The following is a 16,843-nucleotide window of genomic DNA, read 5'->3' as shown; positions in this document are numbered from 1 at the left end:
AAAACAACTTGATCACAGTTTCAGTTGATTTAGTAGAAATTAAAATCCTGCCCTGTTTTTGTCTTTACACTGCAGTTGATTATGATCCAGCTTTAGTTTATTGGTAATAAATTACGAATCTAGATGAATTAGAACATTTGATTTGAGTTATAAAAAGCCATGCCATGCACCATTTTCTTTGATTTTTGTAACCAATTCAGAAAACCATCGAAATGCCTCCCTTCACATATTTTGATCCCCCAAATGAAACCTCAAACGTCTTCTGTCCATCATTACATCTCGACATAGCTGCCATTGTGATTCCAAATCTAAGTCTGTGGATGAACATTAGACTTTGCTTTGCCCTTTTTCCTTGATTGTATAATGTTATGAATATTCATTAATTTTACTGTTTTATGACATAAATGATAAATGAATGATAAATTACCCGCACTTGTATAGCGCCTCTCAGAGTAAGGACTCCAAAGCGCTTTAAATGTGAGATTTGGACTAAAAGAGGGTGAAATAACCCTTCAGAGCTCAGTGTGAACAAAACAGAATGCCAGGCTCATACACACTGATATTATAGAATGTGTGCACTTGCATGAATTCCAGAAATGTCACAGCTCTACCTGAGCTCCAAAGAGCAAAGTTAGAAAAGTCAATATACTCACAGCAACTTGCCGAAGAGCTGCTAAATGTTAGACTGGGGAAGAGAATTTCACAATTTCAGTTGCATTCAGGAAGAAATGATAAGCATGATTTTGTTCTATATTTCTCGGCTGCTCTAATAATAGAGATTGTGTTTATGCTTCACTCTGAAAGTGATGGTTGGGGGAAAACGAGTTTAGTTGAGGCAGGGCAGAAAAATACATGCATACAGATTTCAAAGAAAAGGAGGGGGAAATGGTCTGAGCCACACGCTGACACCTGAAGTTATTTGCCTGAAAAATTGTTCCACTCTAGTCCATCTCACATCGCTGTTGGGGGCGAGCTGCAGACTGTGAACTGTAACTTATAAAGCTGTGATCTTCCAATCAGCATCAGAGCAAGACACGCTGTACCTGAACCTTTGATCGATGAGCACCTGCATGACTGACTCATAAAAGTTTCCATGAAAGACTGAATTTGATCACATGTAAAATATTTACAAGATAGAAATGTTCTGGGAAGATGGAAAACATGCATGTGTATAAAATAATAAACTATGTCTGTCTATGCCTGAAAATACAGTCTGAACTTCAATTATTCCTGCATCTGAATGAGGTTATGAATTATTGCTGTCCATTCAGAGCTCCAAAGTCTGCTTCAGTTCAGCAATATGTCACTTTTCATCCAAACAGGGGAAATCACAGCTTGATCATCTTTAACTGACATCCGATGGCAAATTCATCTAAGCAGATTCAGAAACTGAGTTTTTTGTTTTTCAATTTTTTGCTTCAAGTCTCATCAGATGAGCTAGAGATGACACACATTCCTATAATCCAACAATAAAACAGATTATCCATCCCTGTCCGGTCACTCATCAGCAGCTCCCACCGCCTCCTGCTTCAGAAGGGATGCAGCATGTGACATCTGACTGTCAGTTCACTCTGAACATCTGCAGCCCTCCGTTTTAACAGATCACTCAGCTATTGATTGACTGATTCAACAGTCAAATGTATGGAAAACCAATCCAGCTCATGGCAGAGCATGAATAACATTTCACACTGGGAGTAAAAGTAAAGTCATAGAAAGAAAATGCCGTTGATTTAATGCATTAATGCTGTCACAGGAACAGCAAGTTTAACTCAAAAAGAAACATAAATGTATAGTTTGAATTTATAAATACCTCCACTTGGAGGATCATTATGGGCTAAAAGGTGATTTCGTGACACAAATGGATCATTTCATCAGCTGAGCAAGTTATTTGACATATGACTTTACTGAGTTCGACCTCTGAACAGAACCGAGCCCGGTGCGCGTTTAGAAGACTGAAGGAATGAAGAAGACTCCACTCACCATTTTCCTGTGGACGCGCCGGGTCCTGAAAACATGTCACGACACTAAATTCCCATGAGTCAAAGTCCAGCTGCTCTTCAGTCCGACCTTTCAGGGAAACCTAAATGACGGAAGCGCAAAAGCGCGGTTTGCGCCGCACGCTCTGGAGCCGCTCACGAGCGCAGCGCAGCGGGGACGGAATCTGGAGAAACGCGTAAAAGCAGCGCTGCGCTGCTCGGGACTCTGGACCGAGACGAAGAAACCCCCAAGAGGATTTCAGGAGGCAGCAGAGTCTGGTCCGGTCGGGACGGGAACTCAGCTGCTGCGAGGTTGAGCTGTTCCGTTCTGCCTGAACCCACAGCGGACATTAACCGCTCCGGTCAGGTCCCTCCTCTTTCCTCAGCCCTGGAGTAATGGAAGCCCGCTCTTGTCTCTCCGTCACAGATACACTTGATTTAACCGACAACATCCACTTGGCTGACGCGCGCGGATAAATGAAACGACCGGAAAACGTGAAACTGGTCGACCTTTGACCTTGCATCAGCATGCCCTCGCGGACAATTTCTTTATTAATTAAAAAAATGGTTTGAAGTTTGTTCTCATGTGGCAAGTTGCTAAAAAGTTGTGAAACATTTTTATCGGTGAAATATTTTAAATGAAATGAAATTGAGTGTTTTGACCAAACCCTAACTGAAAAATGACTTCCCCTTACTGGATTTCACCTATTCTGATTTATTTCAATCATTTAGCAAATGGTGGCATAATTTCCAGCATGATCGTGCCTTCATCTGTGTAAAACAAATGGAGTCAATCACAAAAGGAGAATACGTCAAATAGTGTCAAGTGTCTAATTCTGTATCTTGCCTCTGCAGGTGTACAACCCTATTGAGAATTTCAATAAGAAAGGACATGAAACAGCTCAGCTAACTTCAGAATAACAAGTAATGTTAATAATTTAGAAACATTTAAATAATGTGAAAATGATGATTTGAGTGGAATCAAAATCTGTTTTTACAGTGCACAAGGAGATGCTGTCTATGTGAGAGTGATGCAGAGGAAGCCTTGAGGTATGCTAAAGCACATGTTGACAAGCCAGCTTCATTATGGAATAAGGTGCTGAGGACTGATGAAAGTAAAACAGAGTTATTTGGGCAGAACAAGATGTGTTATGCATGGAGGAGGAAGAATGCAGCATTCCAAGAAAAACACCTGCTACCTACAGTAAAACATAGAAAGAACAAAAGAAAGTGATCTTTTCTGTAGCACCTCTCAAGATAGAAATCACGAGGCGCTTCACAAAAACAAAAAAATTGAAATATTAAAAAGAATTCAATAAATGATCAAAATATGTTTAAAATAAGCAAAAATAAACGATTGTGATTAAAAAATGCAGAGAGAGAGAGAGAGAGACAATTGGATAGAGGGAAATAGTGAATCCTGCGTACAGCAGAATAAGGAGAGGCTGCTGATGAACGTCACGCAAAAGCGTGGTGGGTCCATGGTAGGTGGTTCCATCATGCTGTGGGCTGTGTGGCCAGAGCAGGGACTGGGAATCTTGTTAAAGTTGAGAGACGCATGGATTCCATTCAATATCAGCAGATTCTGGAGACCAATGTCCAGGAATCAGTGACAAAGCTGAAGCTGCACCGGGCTGGATCTTTCAACAAGACAACAACCCTAACACTGCACAACATCTACTAAGGCATTCATGCAGAGGAACAAGCAGAACATTCTGGAACGGCCATCTCAGTGCACAGAGCTGAAAGTTATTGAAAATCTGTGGTGTGAGTTAAAGAGAGGTATTAACTAATTGGCTTACTAATATGATCCACCCTGAATTTAGATAAAATATAATTTAAGGAAATAAAAATAATAATTAATAGATATCTAAATAACTAATAGATACTAATTTAATTGTCAATTATTAAAAGAACAAATAACTAAACTAAAAGAGTTTAATAGCAAACATCGGTTAATACAAGAATCTTAAACACTATTGGTCAAAATGAAAGAAAGCTGTGTACTATTGGTCTAGGTGGTAATCTGAAATTTCATTGGCTGGGAGAAATAAGTCCTGTCTCCGCGAAATAAAACCATTCGAGCAGCAGAGCAGAAGTCTGCAGCTAGACCTTACTCCAACGGCTGGACAGCGACACGAATTTTTTTTTCTGGGTATTAAACAAGTTTATTTCGAAAGTCACAGTAGATTTCAAAGTACATAGTCTGAAACTTTCTCATTCAATGTGAACTAGCTTTAAAAGTTTTTTTACAGCAGTTATATAATTGTGAATATTAATTTGGAATTTCAAGTTAAGCGCAGAACCGGAAGTTGTATTCCCCCCCCCCCCCCCCCCGGAAAACAGAATTAAAAAAAAATTATTGAACTTTTTCATTTACAAACAACATGGCATAAATTCCTTTGTTTTACATTACCCGGGATCAGGTGCAAAAAAAAACAAACAACAAAAGAGACTTTGCATAGAGAGCAAGAATATTTGTGAAGGAAACGAGCAATCAAACAAAAAATAAATAAATTAATTAAATGAACAAAAAAGAGACAGAGCTAGGGCTTTGTTTTCAAATCATACTTTTCAAAAAGATTAAGGAGTTTCATTGCATGTTTACTTTTCATAAATTTAAGGGCTTTAGAGAAAGAAAGACACTCGTTATGAAATGCATAGAATCTAGGCTTCACCTTTCCATATCTACATTTGTGAATGTAAAATTTAGCTACAATGATTATGTTATTTACCAGAAAGTCCCATTCAGTGTTATCTAATATGGCACCGTAAATGACATCGTTCTCAGAAAAAGGTTCAATACGTATCTTTGTGTATAGCCAGTCATGGATATCAGTCCAGAGAGCTTCAGAGTAAATGCATTGAAAAAATAAATGAACAGAGGTTTATACATCATCACAAATTACACACTTATTTGTTTCAAAACCACATCTCTGTCGTAAGAATTCCCCAGATGGGTATACATCATTTAAAACTCTATAATGGATTTCTTTGGCTTTTGGAGTTATAGGAAATTTGAGGTATTTAGAACGTAATGAGTATATAATATCTATGGAGAAAATGTGTTTAATGGAATTTCTGAAAGGCAGTGAAGGGTGTGAAATATCATCAAGCATTTTTCTAATTGTTTTATTAGGAGTTTTAACACTCTTGAAGTCGAAGTTCCCAGCTACTAGATGAGGAAGAGTAGGGGAGACTGAATGAGAGTTCGAAACAATTTCTTGAATTAGATTTAATGTAGGAATAGGGATGGCTCTTATTATGGAAGCGAATGAATTCTGATCAACTGTGATATTATATTTATGACAGAAATTTTCATGGGTCTGGACAGCGACACAGATATAGAAAGCAATGTGTTCCTGTGGTGACCGTGAAAGCTCACGGGATTGGTTGGGGTTCCTCCTACGTCCGTCACAGCGGTGGGTGGGGTTTGAGCGGGTGCGCTTTACCGACTTCCGGGGAGGTTTGTTACTGGAAGACAAGGGCCGTGTTAGAGATGAGCCAGTTCTGCGCAACTTGACGCCGACTTGCTCTGACGTCATGCATACGTAGGAAACGATATCCTCGTGAGATCAAGGTGGCCGCAGATTTTGGAGCAAGGCGCTGCAGTTGCTCTCCACCGGCTGCAAACCCTAGAGGATGACGAGAAACGCCTGGCTCTCACCTGATCTAAGATCTGATTGGTTCATATTTTGATCCAAACATCCGGTGGTAGAACATGAAATGTTAGTTGTAGCTATAAATCAGGTTTTGATGATGACAACAATATGGGCCATGAAGAGAAATGTGTTGTGTGTTCTTTTGGCACGTTTCCTTTAAGCACACTAAACCTACAGCTGATAACCTTTACTTATTATTACAGTCACGTCTCTATATACATTACATTCTATCCACAAGCATGTGAGGATGTGTTTCAGCTGCTAACAGGCACCAGAATTTTACTTGTTCTTTACAATAAAATGTGTAATTCTAACATAGCAGAAATCTTATTGAATTGATTCAGACTTATCCTTACATTTTAAACACCTCAGAAGCAAAAATAACATAACTTATATCAGCCAAATGCACCTTTTTATACTATGCATACTGTTTATCAGCTATCTATGAAGCAAAATGTCACTGTTTATTATATTTGTGATTTATTGTTTAGCAGCACATCACACACACAACATGCTCACTCAGGTTTTCTTTGTAATAAACATATATTAATGTTCCTGGAAATAGAACGTGAACAGCAAAATGAGTCACACTCGAACAATTGCTGAGTTTATTGATATCTGTGGAGGTTCTCAGTCATCCAGGTCATAGTTATTTTAAAAAGGTTGTCAAACAGCAACTGGACTATGTTATTTCTTTAACAACATTTCACCCTCTCATTCCAGAGAGCTTTCTCAGTTTGTTGAGTTCTCAATGTTGAATGGAGACACAGCAACAGTCATTGGTTATGTCACCATAAGCTTTAATGAAGAAACAAATGTCATGATAAGTTCCACCATCAGTAAAGTCACAAAACACACTCCTGCAATAAATATTATTTGGGTACAATGTTTTGGTGATTAGAAGTAACAGTGTGAATCCACTTAGCTATTCAACCAATTTGCTATGTAAGGCTCCTGAAAATAGGGATTGTTCTCAGAAAAATGGATCAAGTTGCTGTGTGTTTGACAGACAGCAATGGCACCCTTAAACTGGTTGTGAGCAGACAAACTGCCGACATGATAAAAAATGGTAAGTTACAGATTCTATTCAATATATTTCTAACATTATTAACTCCAGCCTCCAAGGTTGATGATGCATGCAGAAAGAGGACACATCACAACTAGGAAGAAACGAAGTTAATGATGTGCAATGATAGCTCAGTCACCTGATTAATCTTTAATTATAAGCTTTATCAAAAGAGTGAAATGTTGGGTTGTATTTTTCAGATAACAACTGTGTAACATACATAATGGAGCAAGTAAGAGCTGCAAACCAGAATCAAGGTAAACTTCCCTTAGTATTCCACTGTGTGTGTGTGTGTGTGTGTGTGTGTGTGTGTGTGTGTGTGTGTGTGTGTGTGTGTGTGTGTGTGTGTGTGTGTGTGTGTGTGTGTGTGTGTGGTTAAAATATGTTTTCAATTGTAACATTAGGTAGCATCGGCAGGAAATCCACAAATTAACCCACCTTTGTCCACTGGTCAACTTTTGAGAGACCAGTGTCCCACCCCTGTTACCAAGATGCCAGTGTCCATCAACCCTAGTCCCATAGCAGGAACTCAACCTTCAACCTTGAGCACATCTGTTCAGTCAGTTCAAACATTCAATCAGCACCCTAATCAAGTTGCCCAGGTTCAACTTTCCAAAATCCCAGGTCAGAGTGAGTCAGTTGTCCCACTCTCCCAGTGCATTACTTCTGTTAAAACATCTCCAAAGGGACTGCAATCTTCATGTCCATCCAATGAGCCAGAATGCCATGGACCACCGACAGGTACAGTGGTATTTTGGATACTAATTACTTTATATTTTGAAGATGCTGCCCTATAACAGTTCTTTGTTTGGACAGAATTCACACACAGTACTACACTGCTGCTTCTAGAGCTAACAAGAGAATATCAGCATCTCTATCACCGTAACAAACCTTTATTCTATAAAAAGCTGGAACAGGAATTCTCTCGACGAGAATACAACTTCACTAACGAGAAAATAAGAAAAAAGCTGGGAAACATGGTAACCACATACAAACGAGCCAAAGACAGAAGTAGACTGACACGAGGGGAGAAAATTACCTGGGACTATTACACAGTAAGTGCTCGGACCATTTCTTTGGACAAAAAGGACTATTTGTAATTAAAAGTCTTCAGTAAAGTTCTACAATAACTAATGAAAATAGTTTATCCCTCTTCTGTCAGCAAATGGATGAACTTTTTGGTCGCACTGCGGTGGGAAGTGCACCACCTGGCACAACTGTTTCAACTCCCCTCTTTCCTAAAGAAGCCCATCCTTCAGCGGCTCAGTCATCACCTGCTGAAACCGAAGAGCAACCTGGTCCCTCATCGGCCATACAGGACAGAAAAGCTTCTGGCTCTAAGAGAAGCAAGACTGCTCATCTCCCAGCGTTTTTTCAGTCCTATGAGGCCCATGCTGAACGCAGGACCACTGCCTTGGAGTCACTTACAAGACCAGAATTGGCCAACTGGAGACGGCTGAAAGAAAAAAAGAAGAAGGGGGTTTGAGAAACAAGTCATTCCATGCATGGGTCAAATTCTGAATCAGTTAAAAGAACTTGGAAAGCAGCAAGAAAAACGTATCAGTTTGTTAGAAGGACACTCAAAATAAAAATGTATATCTGAGCGTTGAAGGTATTTTTGTTTTTCTTATCTTTAAAGGATTGGAGCAGTGGTTGGCATGTCAAATTACTAACGGTAATGTCACTTTGCCTCTGGGCACCACTGATGCTCCGAGATCCCCTGATGGTTTTGCCTGGGTTCATATCACCCAGTTTCCATGAGCTGCCACTGGGAGGCACATCAGGAGTCTTGATGATAGAGATGCACTTTGTTTAAAACTTAATGTACAGATTTAGGAGTTGGAGAGCAGACTGATTTCACTTAAGGTGCATCAAATCACCCTGTGGCATACAGCACACTAGCTCACATAAATGTGTGGGAATGAAAAATAAAACCAAACATTGGATAAGGTGCTGGGGTAAGGGTGGGCTAGCTTAAATCTGGGAACAAATCCTGTCTCTGTAGTTTGAAGCATCTTCATTGTTGGGTTGTGGTGGATGTGGATCATTCTCGTCCTGCTCTAGCTCATCCTCCTCCACATGGTCACTAGGATCCAAACAAATGTTGTACAGAATGCAGCATGCTGTCACAGTTGCACTAATATGTCCTATGCCTTTCACGTGAAGACATTTGAGCCTCCTAAACTTTGCTTTCAGCATGCCAAATGCATGTTTAATGACAACACGCGCCACATTCAGTTTTCTATTAAAGTGCCTTTGGCTGGCTGTGATGTGCCCATTATCCCTGTGAGGCTTCATCAGCCGTGGCAATAGGGGGTAAGCTGAATCTCCAATGATGTGCATGCCATTTGGGACCAGAGCCTGGGGGTCTTCTTCAAGTAGGTGTGCAACAGTTGTGTGGCAAATGGCTCTTGCATCATGCCAGCTGCCAGGGTGGCCCACACTGACATGACAGAAGCGGCGATTGCTGTTTGCAAACCCAGTGAGGATTATGGAATAGAACTGTTTTCTGTTATAGTATGCTGTGGGATCATTGCAATTTGGTCTGACAATGGGAATGTGACATCCATCAACGGCACAGACTGTATTTGGAAAATCTGCCCTCTGAAATCCGACCTGTGAGGTATGAAGCTGTTCACCAGTAGGCCAAGAAATGTAATGTGACAAATGTGTGATGACCAGGGAGCAGAAGTGATGGAGATGTGCAAAAACTGTAGATTTGGATATGTTAAAACGGTCCGCCACTCCCCTGTATAACTCCTGATTTTCCAGCGTCCACAGACAGGCAAGAACACTTTTGGACAGGGGTAATTTGGTGTGCTGTCTGTTCATGTGGAATGGTCCCAGTGCCATCACTAGATCCTAAATGGAAAAGTCAGAAAGTGAACATGATGTCTGAGCAAATATGAGTAGTGGTGACCATCACAAAAGCCTACCTCCACTTGTCCTCTGGAAAGTCTGAAGTGGCTTTTAAAGTCAGAATGACGGTAAAAAGGAATAACATTCTCAACAAAGTGTTTAACTTTTGGCACAGACCTGACAGAAATTATATGCACATTATTCTAATTTACATCTGAAGCAGTATCTTCAAAGGCGAAATATGCAGCCTTGTTTAACTTTTGGACTATTTTCAAATGAGTTTTTAGATCTTAAACAAAGAAACAGAAACAAATGCACATGGCGGTTGTATTTGGCGTTCTACTACTTTAACAGCAGACGACATAGCACAACTGATGGGACTGGTAGCTAACACCACTTACTTCACATACGATGACGCAATATACAAAAAACTGGAAGGCTTCGCCATGGGTTACCCGTTATCAGCCACCATGTGCGAGTTTTCATGTTTATGTTTATTCATTTAGCAGACGCTTTTATCCAAAGCGACTTACAACACACACACACACACACACACCTACACACACACACACACACACACACTCCATTTTCTTGTAGAAGAATAGGTATTTCATCTGCATCTATTCCATCCGCAAATATGAACGCTAACGCGATATCTTTAGCCATCGTCACCTGTGAGCTACACATGCAGGAAATTGTGTCCGACTTAATCGCCGGCTTTCAGCCACTCCCCCAGCTCTTGTCTGTTTTCCAGGCGAGGCGCATCTCTACTCGAACACGGCCAAGATGAACGGCTCTCTACAGGCACTCGGCTCTCATCGTTTACTTTGAAAACCCGTTCAAAAGCTTTGATTTGTTCATGAACGTCACATCACTAAATGCCATAGAATTAGCGATGCATGTCGTAACCAAACATTAATTTAAAAAAAATAAATAAAAACTAACTGATTAGGAAATAATTATTTTATGTGTTAAATTAATTCATAGTGCTATGCTGAGGAACAAACTAAACCAAAGACAAGAAATTATATTTTATTTTTTTTATCATAAAAATTAGTTATTTATTTACATTTTATTTTTTTATTTATTTTATTACAGATATACAACCAAATGTATCCTTGTTGTCATGAATGTATTTCTTTGTCGAACAATGTAGAACGATAGAATCTAATTGAGCCTATTGAACTGAACAATTTGTTGTCATGTAATTGTATTTCCAGAGCTACTGAGATTTATTTTTAATATACAATCAAATTGATTTGGAAAAGAAACAATTGAGGTTATGTTAGTTGTACTGTGAACTGTGAACCCAAACATGATTGGCTATTTGTTTAAGTCTGTAAGACTTTATGCTGTAATGTGATGAGAAGAGTCGATCCCAATCGCTAACAGTCCTTCCTGACGAGGGAGATGGTGAGCCTTAACCACTGAACGAACCAGAACATCTCAAGTGGCTGAAGAACAAACTGCTCTCTTCTGTGAACAATCTCAACAGTGCGGTAGGAAAAATCGTACCACTGGACTCTTGACTTTTACTCCAATCGTGGGGATTTGACTTGACACCGTCAGACTTATTCACATGATCGAATCTCATACTGACCATCAGAATATTGTCGATTCTTTTTTTTTATTTTCTGTGTTATCTTTATGTGTTATATTTCCAATTATTATTAAATTGTTGGTATACAAACCATTTCATACTACACCTGTGACTCCAGTCATTCTTAAACAACTCCCAATTCTCTCTGAACCTAACTATTGGCCCATTTGCTTATTTTTTCTTTTAATTATCTTATTGTATCCTGTAATCCAGTTACATTTACATACAGAAAACAAAACATCCAGACAAACATTCTCTCCCAAGGTCCTACACTCTCTCTAAAGGCCAGACGTCAACATTCTTCACTCTGAACAAGAGAAGACTCCATGACTTTTACAACTCATAAGCTTACAATAATCATATGTGATAAATGAACAAGAGGTTTAAATGAAATGAATATTGTTCTTACAATGATCCATTTATATTACAAGTCACTGTGTGTTTGACTTAACAAGTTCATCATTGTTTACACTCATACACATTACAATAAGACACTCATTAAGGTGAAAATGCACCTCACATAAGGTTTTGATCATTCTCATTCACAGTGTTAAAAACATCTTTGTATCTGAGGAGGGCGTGGCTTTCTGAGGGATGTTGGTAAATACTCAAACGTGTCAAACTCTGATTTGCCAAACTTGGCCAGAAATCATAACAAAGTAGTTTATTAAAACAAGAATTACTTCCCGATTAATTCAGTTTCTCGCTGACCATTGAACCGGCCAATTCGGGAAAGAAGCATTTTTGAAACATCTTCCCCTTTGACCTCCTGTCAAAGCCTCTCTGCAACGCTGCGGCAAACCAGACAACCGACTGTCTAAGAGTCAAGCAAACATCAACCTTAGATGCAAATAAGTATTTCAGCTTCCTGCCTTCTCTTCGAGGGATGTCTATTCTACCGGCAGACAAAGAAAGAACCAAAGTAGTAATGGACAAAGAAAAATAACGGATGAAACAGATGCTAGAGGACAAAAATACATACAAAATACTTAAAAAATACCCAACAAAAAACATTAAGAACAACATGAAAAAATTACTGAAGCCACTACAAGAAAAAGGCAAAATAACAGAAAAAATGTACAAACACTGGATTCCTACAGCAAACACAATACCAAGAATCTATGGAACACCAAAAATACACAAACAAAACACCCCACTTAGACCAAAAATAGTATAGAACTGGCAAAAGAACTAAAAAAGATTACAATAGAAGACAACAACATACTCATCTCACATGTCATCACATCCCTGTTCACAAAGACACCAACCCAAAATACCATAGACTTAGTAGTTAACAGAATCAGACAGGAAAATACGTTACACAAAAGAACAAACCTCACAGCAGATGACATAGCGCAACTGATAGGACTGGTAGCTAACTCCACTTACTTCACATACAATGACACAATATACAAAAAACTGGAAGGCTTCGCCATGGGTAACCCATTATCAGCCACCATGTGCGAGTTTTCATGTTTATGTTTATTCATTTAGCAGACGCTTTTATCCAAAGCGACTTACAATTTATAACCTATAGGGCATGTTGTGATCTGTGGGGGAAACCGGAGTACCCGGAGGAAGCCCACACATGCATGGGGAGAACACGCAACTCCACACAGAAAGGCCGCAGCTGAGTTTAGAACCTGCAACCTTCGTGCTGCAAGGCAACAGTGCTTACCACTGTGCCACCATGAAGACCTAGAACAAAAAGCCATAGCCAATGCCCCCCCCAACTGCAAAATAAAATAATGGAAATGCTACATAGATGACATACTGGAAATCATACCAAAAGGACAAACAGAAACAGTAACACAACACTTGAATAATATTGACGACACAGGTTCACATGTGAGTCAGAAACAGAAGGCAGCATAGCATTTATGGATATGAAAATAACCAGGCAGACCGACGGAACCCTAAACATAAACACATACAGGAAACCAACACACACAGACCAATATCTATTATGGACATCAGAACACACCACCATACACAAAATGTCAGTAATCAGAGCATTATGTGTTTATGTTTATGTATTTAGCAGATTCTTTTGTCCAAAGCGACTTACAAGTGATTATATCACCGAGCAAACATGTTAACAGAAAAGAGAAACCATAAACAAGAGGACAAACACGTACAACATGCTTTAAAGACTTGCGGGTACCAGACATGGGCGATAAACAAAGGAAAACAAAAAACAAAAACAGAAAGAAAAAAAACAACCAAAACAAAGAACCAGAAACCCAGAAAGACAAGAACAAAAACCAGTGATAACCTACCATACATCAAAGGCATAACAGAAAAAAATAAGAGCAACAATGAAAAAACACAACATAAACACACCAACAAAACCATACACAACAGTTAGAAACAGACTAGTACACCCAAAAGACAAGATACCAGCTGGACTTAAATGTGGAGTCATTTACGAAATCCCATGCAAACTCTGCTATAAAACATACATAGGAGAAACCGGACGCCAACTCAACACACGAACAATAGAACATAGAAAGGAGTTCGAGAAAGAGGCAAGTCGAAAACACACGAGAGCAGCAAAACAAGAAGCAGAAAGTACAATAAAGAAGTCAGCTGTAACAGATCACTGCACAAGAGAAAACCATATAATGGACTGGGACAACACAAGGATCATAAACACCGAACAACAGAAATACAAAAGATGGACAAAAGAAGCTATCGAGATAAGGAGACGTGGATGTGAGACCATGAACAGAAGCGATGGAGTTTACACATTGGATCGCGCATGGGACTGCATCATCGGAGAGGGGGCAGCGGAGGGCGGCAATGTCCTCTGCTGCCCGTGGATAAACGGAGTAGGAAGTGACGCCACCATCAGTGTCAGCTCTGAGGATGTTTTGCAGTCGGCAAACGAAACTTTCAGCAAGGTAAAGAGAAACCTGTCCTGTGTTTTAAAAAAGAACCAAAAAATGGAATTAAAAGCCAAACACAGAAAGAACATACCAAAGAAATCTGTCATTCACACATCCACACACTGGAGGGGATGAGCTACGATGTAGCTTTTCAGAAAAGGGAGGTGGTAAACCTGCAGTGAGACATTCATCTCAAATCCATATGAGCAGGTACAGAAATCCAGAATGCAAATAGGGAATTTGCATAAGAAAATGTGGGATGTGACTAAACGCGTCTTTGGTTTTGCTGACATGTGACATCTGCAGTAGAGGGAGGTCTGGGTTTCTGTGAATGTGAGTTATCCTTCTCAGACATGAAGGTAATCAACTTCACAACTGGCTGCATTCACAGCATCACTCATCAGTATGAGGACTGATTCAAACAGATCACATTAAGTGTATCATCATCACTATTGCCTTTATGTCTGAGAACAAACTACAAGGACTAAAACATAATCGATTTGAGTAAAAAGCAACATCTTCAGTGAAACCTCACATCCTGGAAATTACAGAGCATCCTACAAGTAAAGTATGTAGAAAATACATTTTACTTTTTTTTTAAACACAGCAGTGAACATGGAAGAAACATATTGCCTACCAGAATATTATCTATGTGCATTTGCACTAAATTATGCTTCTATTGTGTAAAACCAAGGGGTAAACTCCCCCTTTATCCACTAGGTGCTGGATCCAAAATGGAGCATGTTAACGCCGTTCACAGCAGAAATAAACATGTTTACAATCTGAAACAAAAAATAATAATTTTGGGTTTAATAGGTCAATTTATCTGAGGTGGGTGGATTTTTCTGTAGCTCATCTGTTTAGATATCATCGAAGTTAGAAATTATGAATAATTAGGTGCGTGTCCTTTTCATTAACAGGTAACAGATGAGCCATCAGCGCTAGCAGCTTGCCCTCCCATGGAAGGCCTCAGCCTCATGTGAAAAGTGTTACAGCCTAGAACGCAAAGGGTGGCAGAGTTGCTCAAAAGTGGTTTTCGAGCTGAGAGGGTCCGCTAACCTCCCTTAGCTTCAGTTAGCTCTGTTAGTTTATAGCTACATCAGCTCAGAGTTTTTGTGGTGTCAGTCATCTGCTATGGTTACACCCATGGCAAATGTCTCAGTCAAATAAAAGCCTTATACTTTTCAAAATTTTATAACCTGGTCCTTTTTTCTTTGTTGCCCTCAAGCTGCATGGAATAGACTAAAATATTCAGATCCACTTATGTTCAATCACCGGTTGATCAACAAAATTACAGGTCTTCATTCCACTATACCGTTGCTGAGTAGCCGGAAAGGGCTGGCAGCAGGACTGTACTGGGCAGGCAAAGGTAGAAATTCTCTTATCAAAGAAAAAGACAGACGGTAGAAAAGAAAAGGGCACAATATAGAGGTGGTGAATGAACAATCATTCTCAATTTCCTCTAATCCATTAATGTATTTTTGATCATTAAAAGTAAAAGTTGGTGAAAACCCTGCTGTTGCATGATGAATGACTTTAAATAGTGAAAATGGCTCAAAACAATCAAAAAATAATTTAGGCCAATTGTATCAATGAAAAACATTTTCTTCAGATGGGATTCTCTGAGTCTGTATCCTTCATACTCAGAGTCAGACACAGTAATGTATTTCTGTTTATCTTCTTTTAATATTCCTAATCGGCCATTAAGAAGCTTCTCAAAAGCATAAAAACAACATGTGATTGTTTCTGAGTGAGTTCATTTGTTAATCCAACCAAGTGGAGTCCTACCAAAGGCAGACTGACACTTCAAATTAATTTCAACTCTGATAAAGATTATTTTTATTACCTGGGACTCATGAGCCTTGGTTTACCACTATTTCTATCCTATTTTTGTGAGATTGCCCAATTTAACCTTTCATTAATATACTGTAAATGATGAGATCAGCTGTTGTAAGAAAAGCTTTGGATAATATGAAGTAGTGGTATGAAGTGAGTCATGCGTTATGCACTACATTTACATGATGTGACTCACTATAAGAAATAAGTAAACACATGACATAAGGAAACATATTTACTTTAAAACAGAAATAATAAAAAATAAGCTGCTGTAGTTGTATTGTAAACTAGCAAATCATAATAGACTGTAATATTCAAGTGAACAAATCAGTTTTGGGTAACATTTTACAACAAGGGCCTCTTTTATTAATGTTGCATTAAGGCCCTATGTCCTAACCTTAATGACAGTTAGTAGTTGACAATATCAGGAATTTTAATGAAGGGATACTTTGTTATTAATGCCTAAAGTGACAATGTGTATATTCCCTGGCAATAGGGGGCAGTACATACCTAAATCATTGCAAGCAAGCTGTACTTTTGTGTTTGAGTAAGACTTTACCAACGGATGGCCATTAGGGTCAAAAATCCCTGGGAGCGCAACCTCCAGTAAAACAACAAGCACATCAGACTCCCTTTCATCACTGGCAACAAGTGAAGAGGTAAATGTGTAAAATGTTTATTAATGTTTGTTACAAATAAGTAAATGCATTTTTCCTCACAGGCTCCCGTAGGTCACATCATGTCTAACACAGCGTTGCCCAGAGTGCATTATTAGAGACAATGAGTAGTTTTTACTGTTAATCTCTGGAAATATAAATCTAAATGTTGTTGAAATTGAATTAATCATGCCCAGTTGTTGGAAAATATTGGTGGCTTTGTAACATATAACCTTAACAATGGGGTCTAAAATGCATGGGAGCAGGTCTATAAAGGGGCCCTTACTGTAGAGTGTTACC

General features: G+C 39.1%; 3 protein-coding genes across 6 annotated transcripts in view; 1 reads left to right on the top strand and 2 right to left on the bottom strand.

Moving 5' to 3' along the window:
* Positions 1–2,119, bottom strand: part of htr4 (5-hydroxytryptamine receptor 4) — a 251,194-nt gene extending 249,075 nt beyond the window's left edge. For all 3 annotated transcript variants that reach the window (XM_054739381.2, XM_015951925.3, XM_054739382.2), the window contains exon 1: positions 1,981–2,119. The gene's annotated coding sequence lies outside the window, so the exon portion shown is untranslated. The remainder of the gene's footprint in view (positions 1–1,980) is intronic.
* Positions 2,120–2,456: 337 nt separating this feature from the next.
* On the top strand, positions 2,457–8,226 carry LOC107380640 (uncharacterized). 2 transcript variants are annotated; one of them, XM_070549991.1, is made up of 7 exons: positions 2,457–2,900; positions 2,977–3,026; positions 6,648–6,707; positions 6,905–6,961; positions 7,109–7,445; positions 7,521–7,759; positions 7,867–8,226. In XM_070549991.1, the coding sequence occupies exons 5-7, from the start codon at positions 7,196–7,198 to the stop codon at positions 8,188–8,190; spliced, it is 813 nt and encodes a 270-aa protein (XP_070406092.1). In that variant the 5' UTR covers positions 2,457–2,900; positions 2,977–3,026; positions 6,648–6,707; positions 6,905–6,961; positions 7,109–7,195; the 3' UTR covers positions 8,191–8,226. The 2 variants fall into 2 exon arrangements, with proteins under 2 accessions (XP_070406092.1, XP_070406093.1); XM_070549992.1 differs by lacking the exons at positions 2,457–2,900; positions 2,977–3,026 and having other exon boundaries at positions 4,300–7,445.
* A 452-nt stretch (positions 8,227–8,678) lies between these two features.
* On the bottom strand, positions 8,679–10,035 carry LOC139070681 (uncharacterized). Its single transcript, XM_070553386.1, has 3 exons — positions 10,019–10,035; positions 9,641–9,740; positions 8,679–9,566 (listed from the first exon to the last, which is right to left on the bottom strand). The coding sequence occupies exons 1-3, from the start codon at positions 10,033–10,035 to the stop codon at positions 8,679–8,681; spliced, it is 1,005 nt and encodes a 334-aa protein (XP_070409487.1).
* Positions 10,036–16,843: the final 6,808 nt, after the last annotated feature.

Source organism: Nothobranchius furzeri, chromosome 1 (assembly GCF_043380555.1).
Source record: "Nothobranchius furzeri strain GRZ-AD chromosome 1, NfurGRZ-RIMD1, whole genome shotgun sequence".
NCBI lineage: Eukaryota > Metazoa > Chordata > Actinopteri > Cyprinodontiformes > Nothobranchiidae > Nothobranchius > Nothobranchius furzeri.
The sequence above is the reverse complement of the archived record's forward strand: the minus strand, read 5'-3'. Positions and strand labels throughout refer to the sequence as shown.